Source organism: Pseudochaenichthys georgianus, chromosome 11 (genome assembly GCF_902827115.2).
Source record: "Pseudochaenichthys georgianus chromosome 11, fPseGeo1.2, whole genome shotgun sequence".
NCBI lineage: Eukaryota > Metazoa > Chordata > Actinopteri > Perciformes > Channichthyidae > Pseudochaenichthys > Pseudochaenichthys georgianus.
The window spans coordinates 4746352-4765245 of record NC_047513.1 but is presented as its reverse complement, the minus strand read 5'-3'; the positions used below and the strand labels follow the sequence as shown (position 1 = coordinate 4765245).

Sequence of the window (18894 nt, the reverse complement as noted above, 5' to 3'; positions counted from 1 at the left end):
ACACACACACACACACACAAACATACTTAATATTATTTAACTCAGTGGTTCCCAACCTGGGGGGCGCGCCCCCTTGGGGGGGGGGGGTGCCAAAGATCGCAGTGGGGGCGCCAGGCCTCAGATGATTGATTGATTTGAGGCCAAAATATAATATTTGGCCTCAAATAAAAAAATGTTTTACATATAATTCTAACGCAATACAAGATTGTCACTAAAAGCCTTGTCTCTACTTTTACAATAAAATATAAAAAATAATTGATGAATTAATTTGAATACAAATTCAAGTTAGTAGCTATTATAGGCATAGAAATGTATAATTTTTTCTTTAATAGAAATGTTTCTTCTGCCCATAAAGTGTCCAAACCAGGCATGTCTGGATAAGCGCATTTTTAAAACAGTCATTGTCCATGCCGGTTTCAGTTGGATGATTTGTCCCAGTTGCTCCGATCAGATCGGTCTCCTCCATTTTGTAGATTATTTACGACTTTTGAATCCACATAAACACATCGGCAAAATCCGGCTTACTTTGAGCATGTGTTTTAAACGGTTGAATCCCTTTGTGAATTGTTTCCACTTCTGTGCCGTCCTTTCATTTCTTCATACAGCGGGAATCCAGATGAGTTAATCCTGAGTCCAATAACCATCAAAGTCTATCCAATAGAGCTCCTTGATTACGCTTTCATCCTCCTTCAACAACATACTTCACATCCATCCAGTTTGTGACAGGAGTTGTAGCATTTTTGAGACTTTTAAACTTTAATTACCGCTGTTGCGCCCGCCTTGTAACACCAGTTTGGTGATTTTTTTATATTCAGCTAGCAGATTCAAACTATGAATACATAGTCGTAACATTTAAAAGTCTTTAATATATTAATATAATCATTACATTTTGTATTACATTTGTTTTACTTCGTATAAATAAAGGTGAGAGGTGCAATGCAAGGTTTCGTCTCAGCCCCTGCACCCTGCCCACACACACAACACAAAGTGAGTTAACATTTTGGTCAAAACAGGAAATGTTGCTAACAAAGTTATTTCTGGTAACTCAATTTAAACTGTTTCTGACATTGTGGTCATGTGTAACAGAGTTCAAATGTGACAGTTGATTATTACAACAGGTTACAGATAAAAGGAGTAATCAGATCGCAGCTGCATTGAAGACATAACATTGCATTTAGCTGACGCTTTTATCCAAAGCGACTTACAATAAGTGCGTTCGACCAACAAGATACAAACATCAGTTTCATAGAGCCAAGCATTTCAAGTGCTACTCAACTGGCTTTAGATAAGCCAGTCCTTTATTAGTATATAAGTGCTTTGTTAGTCATTCTATCGCTCGAGGTGGAGTCGAAAGAGATGAGTTTTCAGTCTGGAAGGTGTGTGAGCTTTCTGCCGTCCTGAGGTCAGTGGGAGCTCATTCCACCATTTTGGAGCGGAATATTGACAGGATGACAAGCTGATAAACTACACTGTAAAGTGCAACTTATGCCTTTCATCTGTAAACATATGTGTAAAGTCTGAAAAGCAAACGTAACAAAGTAATGTTTCATCTTTAAGGCTTAATCATATTCATTCGGGTAACGAATAAAACAAACTAGTTTCTGTAGTGATCGGGGCATTGTTTAGGATTTGGCGGCATCCGGTGTTGCAGTTGCAGATTACAGGTTGTTCCCTTGTCCTCTCTCGCTCCCTTGGTGTATCTCACACTCAAGTTTATGGCATCATAAATGTTGGAAGACATTTGGCAAGAACAAACTCAAAAGTCCAATACTTGTGCTCTGTGTTCAACACAAGGTATGGAGCAGCATGAATATATGCTCAAAACAAATGGTGTCACTACCATATTTTCAAACTTCCTTTGAGCTTATGAAACCCGTCCTCAGTCAACATGCAAGTATGAAAGCTGATGACCTTGTTCTCTGATAAGGATGTGGTTTGTAAAGCATGCTGGAGAATTGAAAAGGGTTGGCAGGACGCTGATCATTCACTGATGACGTTTGAATATCAATGCTGCTCCAGTTTGATCTAATAGACTGCAACGTCTAGAATGAAGAACGAGGTTTTAGCCCAAAAGAAGCACTGCATATGTTTACAACATGTTTACAGAAACATGCAAAACGAGACTGATGCTTTTAAAACGCCCTGGTGTTTTAACATAGCATCCTGAAGCTACATTACGCTTTGACTATATATTGACTTCTAACATGACATATTCTGATAACATCTCTACCCTCACTTCCTCTCAGCCGTCATATCAAATAATCAGATGTTACACCCTTGAAATGGGGTTTTAAAAAATGACCATCAGCAGAAAAAGATATCAAAGCAGAACATGATGACGCTTTATAAAACCAAAGTGTTTGGGTTTAACCTTTAACTTTACTTTCTGAGGAATGGTCAAAGTATGTTTGTGAACAGATCAGCCACTAAACGGATACTCATCACTTGATCCAGTGTTTATGATGTGAGAGTAACATCATGCAATTCGGATTGGCATTTAGTATTCAGCCCTTACTAACTTAGTCTTTGTTATTAATACCGCTTCCACAGTTTACATGTGGCAAGTCGAAAGCTATGCAATTGCGAATTTGTCAAGTGTAATGTTTCCTGGAAGCATTTGAACAGTTTTCAATGGGATATCTGGTTTGAGATTCACTGTAGCCCGTTTGAAAAAAATGCCAATGTAACAATCTTTACAACATTCGTTTGACTCCTCCCATCTACCCATCTAGTCCACACAGTTGCATTGAATGCAACCAAAATAAATGTTGTTATTTATGGTGAAATATAGAAGGCCTCAACACAGACAGACATTCAGGCAGACTCTTGCTTCTTGTGGAACTGGGAATAATACACCTTTCTGTGGAGGTTAGCCAATCAGCAACAAGCCTCTGGGAAAGTGTTCAATACATATGTGCCAACATTAAAGTCTGTTTCTCTTTCTCTCTCTGTCTAGGGACCAGGTGGTCCAGTCGGGGACACAGGTTTACCAGGACCTCAGGGGTCCCAAGGACCACAGGGACCGAGTGGACGCTCCATCATGGGGGGCCCAGTAAGACACACACACACACACACACACACACACACACACCCAGCTCCCTGCCTCACTATAGAACTGAGGTCATCAGCTGTATATACCTGATACTACCCCACTCTTGTGCCTATATTTAACTATTTAACTATTTGACTACTAGTTCTCTCATGTTTTCTGTACTTTTGGAGAACAGAATAATATAGCTGCCCTGACAGTTTGTTCTTGAATTCAGATGTGATTCAGTATTTGTAAAAATGTCTTCATGATTACAAATATGTTGTTTAGTAACTCCATGATGAACAACGAGATACATACTGAACCATTCTGTGTGTGCAGGGCGCTCCAGGAGAGGGAGGACAGAAAGGTGAAGCTGGACCACAAGGAACACAGGTAACATACACATTGCCAACACAACATAACAGTTGTCCATGGAAGCATGTTTGGTATAATGTTGGTCAAGGTGAGAACACGTATACTGTGGGATCATTGTGACATTTCCAGACCTCCATTTGATAAAGAAAACTACTGTTAGGTCTGCATGGTCAACGTGTGAGTCACACGTCTGAGTAACGTACCTAACAACGTGTGCTTCACCACGCCACCATCTTCTCAAACGTTCGACTGTTTTAGTTCTGATTGAAATGAATGATCATTGTGTAACATGACACCGTGTGCTGTGTCTGTTGCGTGCACGGATCCCCCACAAGTCATTTCTGCTCGACACTGTATTACCACCAACATGACAGTTTGGAAGGACATTGTTGTCAGATTTTGAATAATGGTGCCATTTGCAAAAGTCTATTTCTGTTCAAATCTATTTCTTTCCCCGAGTGACTCGGGAGAAGGAATTATGCTTACAGAGTTTGTGCAACAACAGTTTAAAACGGAACAGATCAATATGAAGTCCGGACTTTAAAGTTACACGGTTCATCGTATTGGCATTAATGTAAAGATGGATAGTGGATAGAGCGTTGGCGTTAGGATCAGGGGGTCACAGGTTCAAACCCCACTGCAGTCAGCATGTCGTTGTGTCCCTGACACGTCACCCCAAAGTGCTGCTGTGGGGAGTATGTAAGTGACATGTCATGTATTACTACTCTTATTTTTCTATTTATTTAGATATGACAGCTCTAATGTTATATATTATAAAATGTACTTAAAAATAAGATTATTTTTTTCCTTATAGTCCTGGTAATTATTCATCAAACATGTTGACACAGTCTCCACTCAGGTTATTGTAATATCCCTGTGATTGGTTGAATGTGTGTGTATTGACGCCGTGTGAGTGTGACCTTCAGCGACCTCTGCTCTGTGTCTCAGGGAGTGTCTGGCAGACCTGGAGCTCCAGGCCGAGAGGGACCTGCGGGAGTCAGAGTGAGTCAATAAGGACCGCAGCAGTGTCCATAGGCTGACATGCCAGGTCTCAGGCAGGCCGGGGATATCAGGAGCAGCACCTTCTCACCTGCACGCCCACGTGTTTGATTCTGACCTGCTTGTGCTTCCCTCCCCCTCAGGGCCTGCTGGGCAAGGACGGCTCCCAGGGCAGACAGGGCCCCTCAGGAACCACTGTAAGTGACGATCACATGTTGTCTTGGTCAGCTAACAGACTTGATGCTGTGTTCTCGTCGTCTTTCTTTAACTTCACACGGTCCATGTAAACCACCATGAACCGTTATGTTTGGCATTTTATTCAACACTCTTATAAAAACATGCAACTTTATAAACTATTTTGAATCACAAAATAATATCGATCCTACTTTGGTCACTTCTTAAGCAGTTCACATCCGCTAAGTGCGCAACAAGCTAGTGAATGTATGGATGTATGCATAAAATACATGCAAATATTGAAAGTGACCTGGGTGTGATTAGCAGGCTAATATGTTAACACAAATAAAAACACCATGTATGCATTTTTTTGTAATCAATGCAGCCGATTTCTTCAGGAAATACTTCATAACAAATAGTTAAACAATATGTCGGCCTGAACTGAGTGTTAATTATGATCTGACTACTTGTAGTGAGGTAAGATATATACAGGGTCTACCCTCACACCCAGGGGCATGTGAATACAAGCAGTGTATTGAAGATGCTTTCTTCACTTGAGTGTTCTTCTTTTGACTGGCCTATGAAGTGTCCTCTGATCCTGAATCTTCCTCATCATATCTGTCTGTGTCTCTTCAGGGGACGCCAGGAGCCCCGGGGTCCCAGGGTAACCCCGGCTCTTCAGGGAAAATGGGAGAACTGGGCCCCCCGGTGAGTGTGACAGTCTGCTGACCCCAGTGAGGGTTCACACCTGAAGCAGGAACACATGGTGTCGTGTCCCCCCTTGTCCTTCTGACAAAAGCAGTGCAGGAAGTGGTGTCAGTCAGGCTTCACAGAGTCTGCCAGACACACGGAGAGGGTGGAGGAAGGGTCTGTCAGCAGGACGAACCTCTTCCTGTCCAGCCACATGTCACACACACTCAAATGTGGGCCAGAGAGCCGTGTTCGTGAAACCAGAGGAGATCACCTCAAGTCGGAGCCTTCCTTCCTAGAAATGTTCTTTGGCAGTTTTACTAATCCTACTCTGTTAAAGTAAATAAAGCCCTGCTTCCTGTTCTCAGCAGTCACTCCCATTACCACTCGATGAACTTTCACAGGATGAGTGCCTACAACTAAATAGGTTTCCAATTTGGTCCATCAATTACAGTTTGATCCAATAGTCTCATCTGTGACCCGCTCTATCGGAATCAGTCGGAAGTCGCAACGGCTCATTTCAGAATAAACGTGGATTTGCGTAAAAAACTATTTTTCCGCTGTCGGGTGTTTTGTTTGATTTTAAACAAACCAAGTCTTGGCTTTCAGAATATGAAGCTTTTATTTCCAAACTCACACGATAAATACATTCTTTAAGTTTGTAAAGGGAAGATGACAGGCACCTCTCATTCGCAATCTGCTGTTCCGCAGCGCCGCCCCCCCTCCCTCCGGCTGACATTATGAATGTACGCGTAGAGTAATCATAGATAACACGGCAGGGTTCGTTACAGTTTGTTTTCATCTGATTTCAATTAAACAAAGTCTTGGCTTTCAGAATATTAAACTTGTTTCGGCGAATTCAGATGATAAATACAACGTTGAAGCTTTTAACGGCATAATTACAAGCAGAGAATGGAGTAACTTAAAGGGATAGTGGAAATCCGCGAATTTTGGGTTTAACTTATGTATTTTTATTAAAAATAAGCATAATAAACCATTTTTTTTAATTTCATGCGCCTAGTTTCATTTTATTTTCAATTTTACTGCTCCCGACCACGCCCTCTCAATGAAACGAAATACTTCGGGAATCTTCGGGTGATGACGAAAACAAAGGAAGACGGGCACAAACATTGGACGAGGCACGAGTATTTTATTATGTTTTCTGGCTGATTTAATGCATCATTAGCCTGTACCATTGTGTACAACGCCATTTATTGCCTGTCGATTAGGCGACCGGAGGCCTCGTCATCCGATAATCCGGTACACGGTGTCGAATGTGTACACTACAGTCATCATATAGACATGATAGACTAACAGTACTGTGAGTACAGCCTACACTTGACAGGCAGCCTGGCTAGCCTAGGATTAGGACCATACTACGTCAAAAGACCGATTGGCTCTAGCTGTATATCATGCTAGTATACAATTCATTTCAATATATTCATGTAATTAATGCCCATAAGGCTGTTACATATACAATAATAAATGTGACAAGATAATTTATGTGAACCTGACCCTGGTATGTTATGAAATGTACCCTACATGCAGTCATCCTCGGGCATAGCCATAGGCCTACAGTGCATGCATGCCAACTTTTGCAATATATAATATAGCGCCTAGCGTGAGCTATGCTTAGGGACCTACCAGTCAAGATTATTTGTGCGTAGGGGTGCATCATCTGGCGCCTGGTCCTGGTCATCCTCGCCATTGCCCATGCCGTGAACTACCTCCATCACCTCGGGCTCGAACAAATAAGGACGTAATGGTCCATCGTCTGGCTCAATATTCTCACCATCGTCGCTTACTGAACCGGATTCAGATTCAGTTCCTAAAACTACATTTTCGTAGGAAAGCCGAGAGGATGTTTCTGACTCGCTATCATCACTGGATACCTCGTACAATCCTTCTTCTTTGTCTGGTATATTTGCCCTTCCACGTTCCTTCTGCATAGACGCCATGGTTTGTTATCGTTTCGTCTTCCTGAGTTTTCCTCACTTCCGGTTTGGCTGACTCATCATTTCGTTTCTAAAAAAGTTCGGGGAAGCTGCAATAAAGTGCTTCTAACATGCGTAAGGCAATTATTATATTTTTTTAATCAGGTGTGATTGTTTTGGTACGTAATTATGCTTGTATATAAGTTAAAACGAAACTATTTGGGGTTCAATTTCCACTATCCCTTTAACGTCACAGCAGGCATAACAACAGCCGGTGTTTCTCCTGGGGGTTTTCCCCGGGAAACAAACACAATACACACAAACGCAAAATTACACAAACACACACACGTATACTAACACACACACATATACACACACGTATACACACAAACACACACACACACACTCGTGAGCTTCCCCCAGACCAGTAATCCAAACGAAAATATCTTCCCTCCGTAGTATTTTGATCATTTGCTAATAACCAATCAGATCGATGGATTCCAGAGAAGAAGAAACTTTGAAGGCCTTTTTCTCAAAATGATGACTCGGTGACAGTCAGTATATAATGTGACATATTGCTTAATATCTGGAGTACAACAACAATCCTGATATCATCAGAAAGCTAGGAATCTCCTCTTTCCAGCAGTGTATTCAACTCAAAATGTGTCTTCGGGTCAATGCGCCTGATTTCGATGGAGCAGGTCACACATATCATTAAGACCATTGAGACGTGAGGTGTCTGAACTTAGAATGTGTGTATGTGTGTTTACAGAAAGGTGGCAGGGCGACAGAGAGCCTCACTAATGACCACACCATCTTATATGAAATGTCTGAAGGTCAAGTTCAGCTTCTGGACACGGATCTGTTTGAATGAGATTGCCTTTTGTCTGTTGAGCCCAAACCATTTCTCATACTCCCCACTCCCACTGTAATGTGCTGTGATGGACACACGTATACTCACAGACGTACCGCTATCAGTGCTAACTAAAGGTTCTCTATGTTCAACGGTCTACGGTCATAGTCAACTGAATGGTTGGGGCTCAAAAGCAGAGAGGACACAGCAGGAACATACGTGTGCAGATCGTTGAACATAGAGAACCTTTAGTTAGCCGTCTTCTGTTACTCGAGCACTGAGCAGTGCGTTAAGGTTAATGTCTTTGTGTTGCTCAGTGATTCTTCTGTGTTGCAGGGTCTTCTGGGAGGCAAGGGGGAGAAGGGTGAACGGGTAAGTGTAATGTTTTACAATGAAGAAACTCATGTGTCCACAGCAGCATACAGGAGCAGGTCCAAGCGAAACACTGCAAAGACACATCGCTCTTTCACTACTCAGTCATGCATCCTCTACTTGTTACTTTGTTCAGATCAAACGTGAGATGTGCAGGTAGCAATAATGCAAATACGCTTGATAGAAAAACAAAGATGGAGGCAGACAAACATCGATCGACTCAAACTGCCTCAATCTTCTGTAACATCCCAGGAAAAGGAAACGAAATGCACCGGCACTCTTAGTGATGTGACGGCTGAGCAGAGTGTGCTGGAACGTCCCTCTGCTCCGCCAGTCACAGACCCCGTCCCTCTGCTCCGCCAGTCACAGACCACGTCCCTCTGCTCCGCCAGTCACAGACCACGTCCCTCTGCTCCGCCAGTCACAGACCACGTCCCTCTGCTCCGCCAGTCACAGACCCCGTCCCTCTGCTCCGTCAGTCACAGACCACGTCTCTCTGCTCCGCCAGTCACAGACCACGTCCCTCTGCTCCGCCAGTCACAGACCACGTCCCTCTGCTCCGCCAGTCACAGACCACGTCCCTCTGCTCCGTCAGTCACAGACCACGTCTCTCTGCTCCGCCAGTCACAGACCACGTCCCTCTGCTCCGCCAGTCACAGACCACGTCCCTCTGCTCCGCCAGTCACAGACCCCGTCCCTCTGCTCCGCCAGTCACAGACCACGTCTCTCTGCTCCGCCAGTCACAGACCACGTCCCTCTGCTCCGCCAGTCACAGACCACGTCCCCTCGGCTCCGTCAGTCACAGACCACGTCCCTCTGCTCCGTCAGTCACAGACCACGTCCCTCTGCTCCGCCAGTCACAGACCACGTCCCTCTGCTCCGTCAGTCACAGACCACGTCCCTCTGCTCCGTCAGTCACAGACCACGTCCCTCTGCTCCGCCAGTCACAGACCACGTCCCTCTGCTCCGTCAGTCACAGACCACGTCCCTCTGCTCCGCCAGTCACAGACCACGTCCCTCTGCTCCGTCAGTCACAGACCCCGGCTCCCTGCCTGCGGGCCGTGGGACGCTTCACTCAGGGTTCATGACTTCCCCATACTCTGAGCTGCTCCTTCCATAAAACCCACAGCGTATGTTTCATATGTTCAAGAGGTGTACAACCAGCTGACAGAAATATTACCCTCATGAAGCTCAGGCTTTACGTGTTGTGTATTGCACTGCATTTCAAAGTTCCTTATTTAATCCGATGTGCCTGTTATTTATATACTTTTAGATTGCCTAAGGTGTCTTATGCCACGTCTCCAGGGACCAAAGACATCCCACCAGATAACACATAAGCGTACTCGCGCAGGGTTGTTATCAGTAGGGTTGGGTATCGTTTGAATTTCCACGATTCCGATTCCGATTCCGATTCTACTTTTCGATTCCGGTTCTTAACGGTTCTCGATTCCGATTCTTTGAGGGGCAGGGTAAAAAAATGATACATGCTTCTTCCACCAAAAAAATTACATTTATTCGAGAAACTTTTCCACAGGTTAGTTTAAAGTAATATTCACATTAATCAGTCTGTTTATATTCACTGCTATGTAACTTTAACCTGAGAACCCCTGAAGCTACAACAGTTCAACTTTTAAAAACAGTTCTTGTTGAGAAAAACAAGCATATCTGCCTCTCAGGCATACCGGGAAGAAATGTTTGAACATTTTAAAGTAAAATGCTTCAATCTGATGCACTTTAAGCAGAATGACTAGAGACTATATCTAGGGTACAACTCTAAACACCCATATGAAAAAGATCGGTTTACATTTGAATAATTAAATAACAAATAGCCTACATGTAACGCATTTTATTTTTGTTGTTCATTCATATCTTATTTTACTATTTTATTTATGCATATTTTTTTATCTCTCCAGTTTAAAACGATATGTCTGGTTTACTGTCCTATAGTATACATTGGAATGATTTCAAACCTGTTTTATCCCAATAATTATAAAAGAGTGCCTTGGAAATATGTGTTTACATAAATTGTGATCAAAACGTTTGAGACCCACTGAGATAACTTAGACTAAAGTGAACTATCTAAACACTCAAAGAGTCCTTTACCCCACTGAGCTGAAATTATCAGCCTCTCAGTCTGACTGGAGAGGACTCTCCCTCCACATCATGGAGACACATCTCCTTCTTCCGTCAGAGCAGCTAGCACCAGATGCTAATAACAACAGCGCCGGTTCCAGTGCACCCTCGTGAGCTGCGGTTGCCAGATAAGCCAACATCCCCCATTTTCATCACTTGCAGCGCCCATCGTACAGGGCAAATGAAAAGTGTAACCGGGATGAAAAGGGTGTTACATTTACTTAATTATGAATGTTGTTACATCAAGGCCGAAAATTAGGATGAGCACCAACGGTCAAAACATTTATTTTTTCTCCCAGAGCTGTCAGCGCAGCGCCTCCACAGATCTGGCGCCCTAGGCGAACATTTATAATGCCAGTGCGACAGGCCGGCCCTGGTCTCAGGTTACACTGTAGGAAATGTAGATACAACGCTACATTTCCTGCCCCGTCGCAGTCATGCAGTAGGCTACGGAGAGCGGCGAGAAACATTTCCTCAGGAATCGAAAAGCGGAACCGAAATTCACATTTCTAAATGATACCGTTGGAATCGAAATGTTGGAACCGGTTCCGAACCGGAACCGGTTCTCGGTACCCAACCCTAGTTATCAGTGTTGCGTGTTTCTTCCTGTGAGGGCGATAACAAGACGTTCTGTTTCTGTGAGCAGCGACATGTGGGTATTTCCCAACCAAAGAGCTGCTGCGTGTCTCAGAACTGTTCGGATGCCTTTAACCCTTACATGAGCAACATGGGAATAACGAATGCCTTTGTTCTAATGCATCTTGGCACATTTCAAGATTTGTGTTCAAAGTATGGCTTTCATTTTCCATCTTGCACTCTGCATCTCCTGTGGTGCATTCCCCACTCAGGGTTACATTTACATATCTTTAAAGCCATATATTACCTATTTTACACCCAAATTAACCTCTATAACACCAACGTTACACAAATAGTAGACCATAATTACAGCCTTAGTACACCCATGTTACACAGATTTAAAATGCATATTACAATGACATCATACGCATGCTATTGACACCGCCTGCCGACTGACTGTATCCCACAGAACACAGAACACCATGTAAGGGTTCAAACGCAGGACGATGGTGAGTGGTGTGTTGTCCTCTTCTTCGAGGGCAGACTCGCAGCAACAGGACAGACTAGCATGTAGTCTGTTGCACATCCACCCATCGACTCATCTTTCATCAACTTAAAGATTCAATTAGATGCAATTCAGAGACTTGACTTGTCTGTGTGTTGTTGCCCTGTGGTACAACACCAGCACAGAGGAGGGATAGGGATGCAAGACGTTGGTTCAGCTGCTCCAACAGAACACAGAGGAGCAATATGATTCAGAACACATTCATACACAAAGGGAGGCTGTGGCGCAGTGGGGGAGTGCGTTGGTGTTGGGTTCGGGGGTCGCAGGTTCAAACCCCACTGCAGTCAGCATGTCGTGGTGTCCCTGAGATGCTTCAAAGTGCTCCAGTGGGGATTGCCCACAGTATTGAGTGTGTGAGTCGCTTTGGATAAAAGCGTCTAACAAGTAACATGTGATGTAACAAACGCATGGTGTCATGAATCAATAGTCCACTCCAGTGCACCAGATGGGCGTAAAAAAGTAGGGCTTAACTCTATCGTCGGGCTTAGCTACGTCCGACGTAGTGATTCGAATTTACACCGAGTGCCCCAAGCCTGACTAGTCTCGGGCGTAGCTGCGCCTGGTCTTAAGATGCGCGTCCACGCGAAACAGTAATTGTTGCCAAGCAACGCCATTTTACAGACTCAGAGGACCGCAGAGAAGAGGGAATTCCCACACCCACAGCGTCAGCGATGACTCAAGGGGAATCCCAAATGGCCACACCCCGAAAGAGAAAGAGGGATTTGTCAGAGCTACAGCGGGAACTGGCGGAGAAAGAAATCGGTGCTGGAGGGCCAATGCAACGTGTCTTATAGCCCGACATGCAGTTGTGCGATGAACATTAATCATGTCTCCCACAGTATTTCTGAAAGGCCCCGTTGGCGTAGAATCTGAGCGCAATCAGCACCTGCAAGGTTGGGGAGAGCGCAGCGTTTGGGTCTGATCCGTGCTGGAGTTGAGGGGAGATCTCCTCGATTAAATCAAAAGGGCTTGTCTGCCGAAACGAAACCTCTCCATCAGTTCACCGTCTGAATAGATGTCCAGTGGGTTTGTTCGATCACGGACGACTCTTTCTCTTCTTAATGCCCTTTCATTGTTAAACATGTAAACAAGACGCCCTGCCATCGTTAATATCCTTCTTGCCTGTTTTACGTTACTATGGATACTAGTTTGTCTTTCCGATTTACGCCTGCTCCATACTAGGCGTAAAAGTTACACCCGGGCGCAACGCATACAGGGCTTAAGTCTAAGTGGTGCACTAGTCATAACTTTAGTTTGGTCTTAACCTTCGGTTCTACGTCGGACGTAGAGTTACGCCCAGCTGGTGCACTCCACTCCAGGCGCTTATTGTTCAAATGTGTCTGTTAGAACATATTCAGGACACCTCCGACTTTAGTCGTTAGATGACTCACTCATCTAAATGAGCAGAAGCTAATTACACATATTACTGTAACAGTGTTTCTGTGCTGTGTCTGCAGGGAGACCTCCAGTCCACAGCTTCAGTTCAGACCATCGCCAGGACGGTCTGTGAGCAGCTCATTGAGAGTGAGTACACACACACACACACACACACACACACACACCACACACACACACACACACACACACACACACACACACACACACACACAGGGTTATGGTTAGAATCAGGTTGTGGTCGTGGTCAGTGGTTAATCGGTAATATGGAACGTTGCCAGTGTGGAAGTACACATCTGAGTGTGTGTCACCACTAGAGAGATTAAGGGAACTCATGGGTTCAGTCCTCTTTAGCGTATGTATGTCCAGCCTAATGGTAACATCCAGAACATTTAGCATGGGTGTTTTTGAAAGAAAGACACTTTAGGGTAGTTTTAAAAAAATTGCCCAGATCAGTGAATCAAATCAGGTTTGAGAATAAAAGCTAACGAATGACTGAAATGTTCAACGCAAGACCATGGAATGTAATTCTATCATGATGTGGGGGAAAGAAGAAGGCTCCCAGCTTCTCACATCCTGCCTGGGATTGCTTTGACCCTTCGAACATCCTCTATGCTGAGTTATAATAAACATAGTGTTAGCTCCTACAGAGCGGTGACCTCATTCCGTGAAGAAATTTTGACTTTGAAAAAGTGTAACGAAGATTGGGTAAAAATATAGAATACAAAGCGCAATCATTTAGCACGTTTAGCTCGAGGTGTCAACAGTTTTACTGATGTCTCTTGGTGGTCCATGGAGAAAAGACTTTTTGGGCTGAAGGGTTTTTTGTGACAATGACCATGAAATGTAGAAAGCAAGGCTGAGCGGCGGATCCTATCCAGTTCTATAATAAGTCCATGACAGTTAGCCACGCGTTACAGCCAGTTCCATGTTTGACCTCCAGACATATGTCTTGCAGGATTGTGACCTCCTTAATATTTCCTCCATCTTTTGAAATGCTTCCCTATCCTGTGTCCAGGCCACATGGCTCGCTACAACTCCATCCTGAACCAGGCGCCCAGTCCATCAGTGTCCATCCGCACGGTGGCAGGAGCCCCCGGAGAGCCTGGCCGACAGGGGACCCCAGGGACTCAGGGAGAGCAGGGGCCCTCAGGAAGACCCGGCTTCCCAGGGCAGAACGGACAGAACGGGCAGCCAGGAGAGAGAGGTGAGGGGTCCTCAGAGGGACGAGTCACAGCCGGGTTTCACGGATAAACTCGTATTCAGCGAGTGACATCTGAAGTGTTGCTGCTTGAAAAGTGATATTTGCCTGGAGAGGTCCCTACCAAGAAACAAGGCCCTGTGACCTTCAAGTTCCTGAACTCTGAGCTGTTTCCCTCCTTCCTCTGCAATATATCCTGCACTTCTATGGAAGCAGCACAATCAAGGCGGAGATTAGGCTGACATTGTCTTTTTGCAGTATAACATGTTACAATGCCATATATTATTTAATACAAAAATAATATTTTTATAATCATTTTGAGGAGTGCAGAATTTAGGTTTTCCTACAACATCTGGTAAATCAGTTTATTAATGGCACAAATTAATGAGTTATTAGGATGAATACATCACTTTTTAAAGCTTTATGTTTATTTTAAGTACCATCAGAAATCTGACATTTGTGTAGTTACAGTTCGTGACCATGATAACAAATGTATTAAAGAAAATGCCTTTTCAATATGATGCGGGGGGCGAAGGGTTGCATCCAAACTTCGTGGCGAATTTAAAGAGCAGTTATGTAGCTCCTACATTAAAGGTGGGATATGTAATTTATTTCAGAAACAATTGTTGTTATATTCCATAAAATGCTCTTAACATCCTGATAGCAATGAATATCTGAAGTGCTTTGACAAAAAATCCATCAAAAACATCATCTGTGGAAGCCGTGGCGCTGTAAAAAGCACGACCAATCATCTGAGCCGGCCCGGCTAAAGTAACTGGATGGCCTACCTGCCTGTCAGCCTTCCATCTGTGCACAAACTTATCTCGTGTCCTCATTGGTCATGTGTGTGTTGGAGGAGGGGCTCTGTGAGGAAGTGGCAGATTTTCTCCGGTTGTGTATTTTCAAATTCTAGCGCACTCGAGCTGGTTTCTCCAAAATTACATACCCCCCCCTTTAAGGTTACTTATACATATTATTAAACTGACCTTTTCAATAATCGTTTATTTTTAAATGAGTGAACATTTATTTATGTTAATTCATTTTTCTTTTTAAATGTAGACTTTATTTCCCATCAGTCATCAACACTATTTATAAGAGATATCTTGTGACTTGGATTTGAATGTGTGTGTCTGTTTGTGTGTGTGTGTGTGTGTGTGTGTGTGTGTGTGTGTGTGTGTGTGTGTGTGTGTGTGTGTGTGTGTGTGTGTGTGTGTGTGTGTGTGTGTGTGTGTGTGTGTGTGTGTGTGTGTGTGTGTGTGTGTGTGTGTGTGTGTGTGTGTGTGTGTGTGTGTGTGTGTGTGTGTGTGTGTGTGTGTGTAGGTCAACAAGGAGAAAAGGCGGAGAAAGGGTCTCCAGGCGTTGGAGTCCAAGGCCCCAGAGGACCCCCAGGCCCCCCCGGTACATAACACCACACACACTGTTCACCATATGATATCTCTGCTCTCCCACACCACTTCTCACACTCTCCTTCTCCCCCCCCCCCAGGAACCCCGGGGCAGGGCAGAACTGGCAGCCAGGGCACCTCAGGCAGACCTGGAAATCCTGGAACTGGTGGGCGGCCCGGGGTCCCAGGGCCCGTCGGCTCCGCTGGGCCCCCGGGGTACTGCGACCAGAACTCCTGCATGGGCTATAACGTTGGAGGTACGGAGGAATGAATCAGACTACAGGGATAATTACGACTAACTTCCAACTAGTTTCCTAAATTATTTATAATTAAAAGTATTTTCTCTCTTTTTATTAGAAATAAGCCCCTGCTATTGTTATCATATCAGTTATTGTATCTGATCTGCTTTTTTAAATAACAGGTGATAATTGACACGTTTAGTCCCGCGTTCTCCTGTATATAATGTGCCATGGTAACTGTAGAAAACATGTTGCTTGAAAGCCATCAGCTGTCTAAACGTGATATTGTAAACAGTTGAGCATGAAAAGCTTCTGAATGCTGAGAGGACGTCTTTTGGATCGAAGGTCGTTGTGTTACCCGTTTAATTCAGTCGGTGTCTTTTCATGATGAAAAGCTGCCACGAGTTAAACAGCTGCATGAAGTCACCCCCCCCCCCCCCCCCCAGGATACAGAAGGCTGCCTGTGTTCAGGGTGCATGTCTGAAATGCTTGAGAACGGTTTTTTTTTCTGAAATGTGTATGATGAGCATCAAGTATCATTTGTTGTCATTTGTATTTATTTATTGTTTTAATGTTTCAATAAGGGTCACTTCACCCAAATCCCAGAAAATAAAGATTGTTTCAATTCAAGTCCAAATTGTTCTTGCGAGCGGAAGCATATTTGTATTGTGAATTGGGTGAAGTAGCCCTTTAAGTTTGACACTGCATGGTCTTCTGCACAAACAGCAAGTGCCCGGGGAACAAATCGGTGCCTGAACGCTGCACCATGACACATGACGGAGACCGCCCCGTTAAAGGACTGGGGGGTTTAGTCCGTTTACTACAAAGGTGTGTCATGGGGGCTTTTCTATTTCATATAACACCTTTTAATACAACAGAAATCCGCTAAAGAGCAACAGAATACACATCGATGTTGCTGCTAGCATATTTCTGTTTCTGTTACATTTGAACTTGCTCCAAATGAATGGATTTGAAGGTCAGGAAATGCTATTGTAACAGCTTCACAGTTCCTTTGAGCTCTCCACACGTACACAAAACAGCAATACTGTCTTTTGAAAGACTGGAAATAAATTGATACCATTAACTCTGACCATTGTTCAGAAAAGCCTTCATGAGTCATCTTGTGAACGCATGCTTGTGTTGAGTAAAGTCTGCATGTTGAACCACTCATCCGTCTGTTTCTCCATCGCTAATGTTTGTCAATGCTTGTTTACAACTTGTCCTCCTCATCGCTCTCAGCAGTCTTTCACTCAGAGCTGAGATGCTTCACAAACTGTGACAGCGACCACAGCAGGGATCCTTAGCTGAGACTGCTCTGCTCTCTACGTACACATCATTTAATATAGAGTATTGTCTTTAAAGCAAGTGTTTACCAAGTGGTTTGTATTACACAACATTAATGCGTACAATTGATTCAAAACTAAATGGAAAATATGTTTAGTTTAAAAATAGTTTAGTTAATGAAACACATGTAACACATGTAGGCCTTTCTCAGTCTAAGATGCTCAGCGTGAGGCCCATTGGTCGCTACTTAATACGAAACACAAACATGTCGTCTTATATGTTCAGTTAATTCCCTGTGCATTTCTTGGGGACTATTTTCAGAGGTGGATGTATCCACGTTTGGTGCTCTGTGTGTGTAGCAGTAGGACGTTGGTGTGGGATTAAGAAACTAATACACACACAATAGTTGTAAGTTAATGCATTTAGTGTTGGTTTGAGGATTTGAATGTAATTTGTTGAATATAAAAGAAATACAGACTATCACCAAATATAATTCAGAATGAGTTCCAGCTGATTTGCTCTGCTCTCGCTCTGACATGATCGTCCTCTCCTGACTTTCCTTCTCGACTACGATCACCCGGTGCCTCTGCTTTACAGTTTTACTGATTTATAATAAAAACATATTAATCCCATAACAGGTCCTAAAACCTCATCTGCACCACAACTTACACAAATACATGTTGCACAATGTTTTAACCTTATCTAAATACCTTTCATTTGAAAAGCACCACTTGAAAACTTAAATTGTGACAAATTGAATGTAATTAATAAATAACAGATCTAATAAGTGCCTGGACTAAGAGACATTTGGACAAACATTAAGCTAAATTATTTCTACTTCTAATGTATCCCTCCCTTTAACCACTGCTTTCAGTCCCAAACAGTAACCCTGATTTAGTAACCCATGGTAACCCTTCGTAACCCTGATTCAGTAATGGTAACCCTTGTCCCTCTGTCTCTCTTGCTCCTTCCTTCTCTTCCCGCCCTCTCCTTGTCTCATTAACCAAATCAAACGCCAACAATCCGAAACATTGCTTCCTTTGGTGTCGGGTGGCGGCCATCTTTGTGTTGGGCTCTCACTGACTTTCTGCCCGTCTGATTGGTGTTCTGGCTGGGTCGCTTCCTGGTTGGTTGGAAAACGCAGAGGGTGAATATGTCACTGACCAGGGCCCTGTCCCCGCAGTCCAACTGCCGCCCAACGTCTTCCAGAACTACGAGGCGGAGGAGGACGACCCGTACCGGTACTACGAGCCCAGCTACCCGGCCCCTAGGCCTGTTGCCCGCGACGACCCCTCGCTCGCCCTGGAGGGCATGGATATGAGATCCCCCGGAGTCCACCGCAGCTCCCGGAGCGTGGAGGGGGGGAGGAGAGAGAGAGGGCCCAGGAGGAAACAAAAAGAGCAGCGAAGCCGCCGCCTGGACTAAGTAAATGAGAGGAGCTGATTGGAGGATGGAGGCCACTCCTTGTTTGTGATTGGGCGGTGTGGAGAAGTTAAGGACTAATCAACAAGTGCCTGATGTAGAGGATTTCTTCCCGAACATTATAAAGGGGGCAGGGGTGGGTGTCCAGTTTGGGACTATTTTCACTAATCTATGCTATTGAATTATCTCCAAAACAGGGTTTATGTTGTTTGAATTGGTTTGTGTTATTTTTGTGTCACAGTTTCAGCCTAACTGGGATATATACTT

At 44.1% G+C, this 18894-nt stretch overlaps 1 protein-coding gene across 1 annotated transcript in view; it reads left to right on the top strand.

Annotated features, from left to right (window-relative positions):
* Positions 1-18638, top strand: part of LOC117455458 (collagen alpha-1(XIV) chain-like) — a 236520-nt gene extending 217882 nt beyond the window's left edge. The window contains 12 exon segments of the mRNA XM_034094977.1: positions 2957-3052; positions 3371-3424; positions 4355-4408; positions 4549-4602; positions 5216-5287; positions 8393-8428; positions 13160-13226; positions 14116-14304; positions 15619-15696; positions 15784-15939; positions 18350-18595; positions 18598-18638. Of these exon segments, the coding sequence (XP_033950868.1) occupies positions 2957-3052; positions 3371-3424; positions 4355-4408; positions 4549-4602; positions 5216-5287; positions 8393-8428; positions 13160-13226; positions 14116-14304; positions 15619-15696; positions 15784-15939; positions 18350-18595; positions 18598-18638 (1143 nt within the window).
* The last annotated feature ends 256 nt before the right edge of the window (positions 18639-18894 follow it).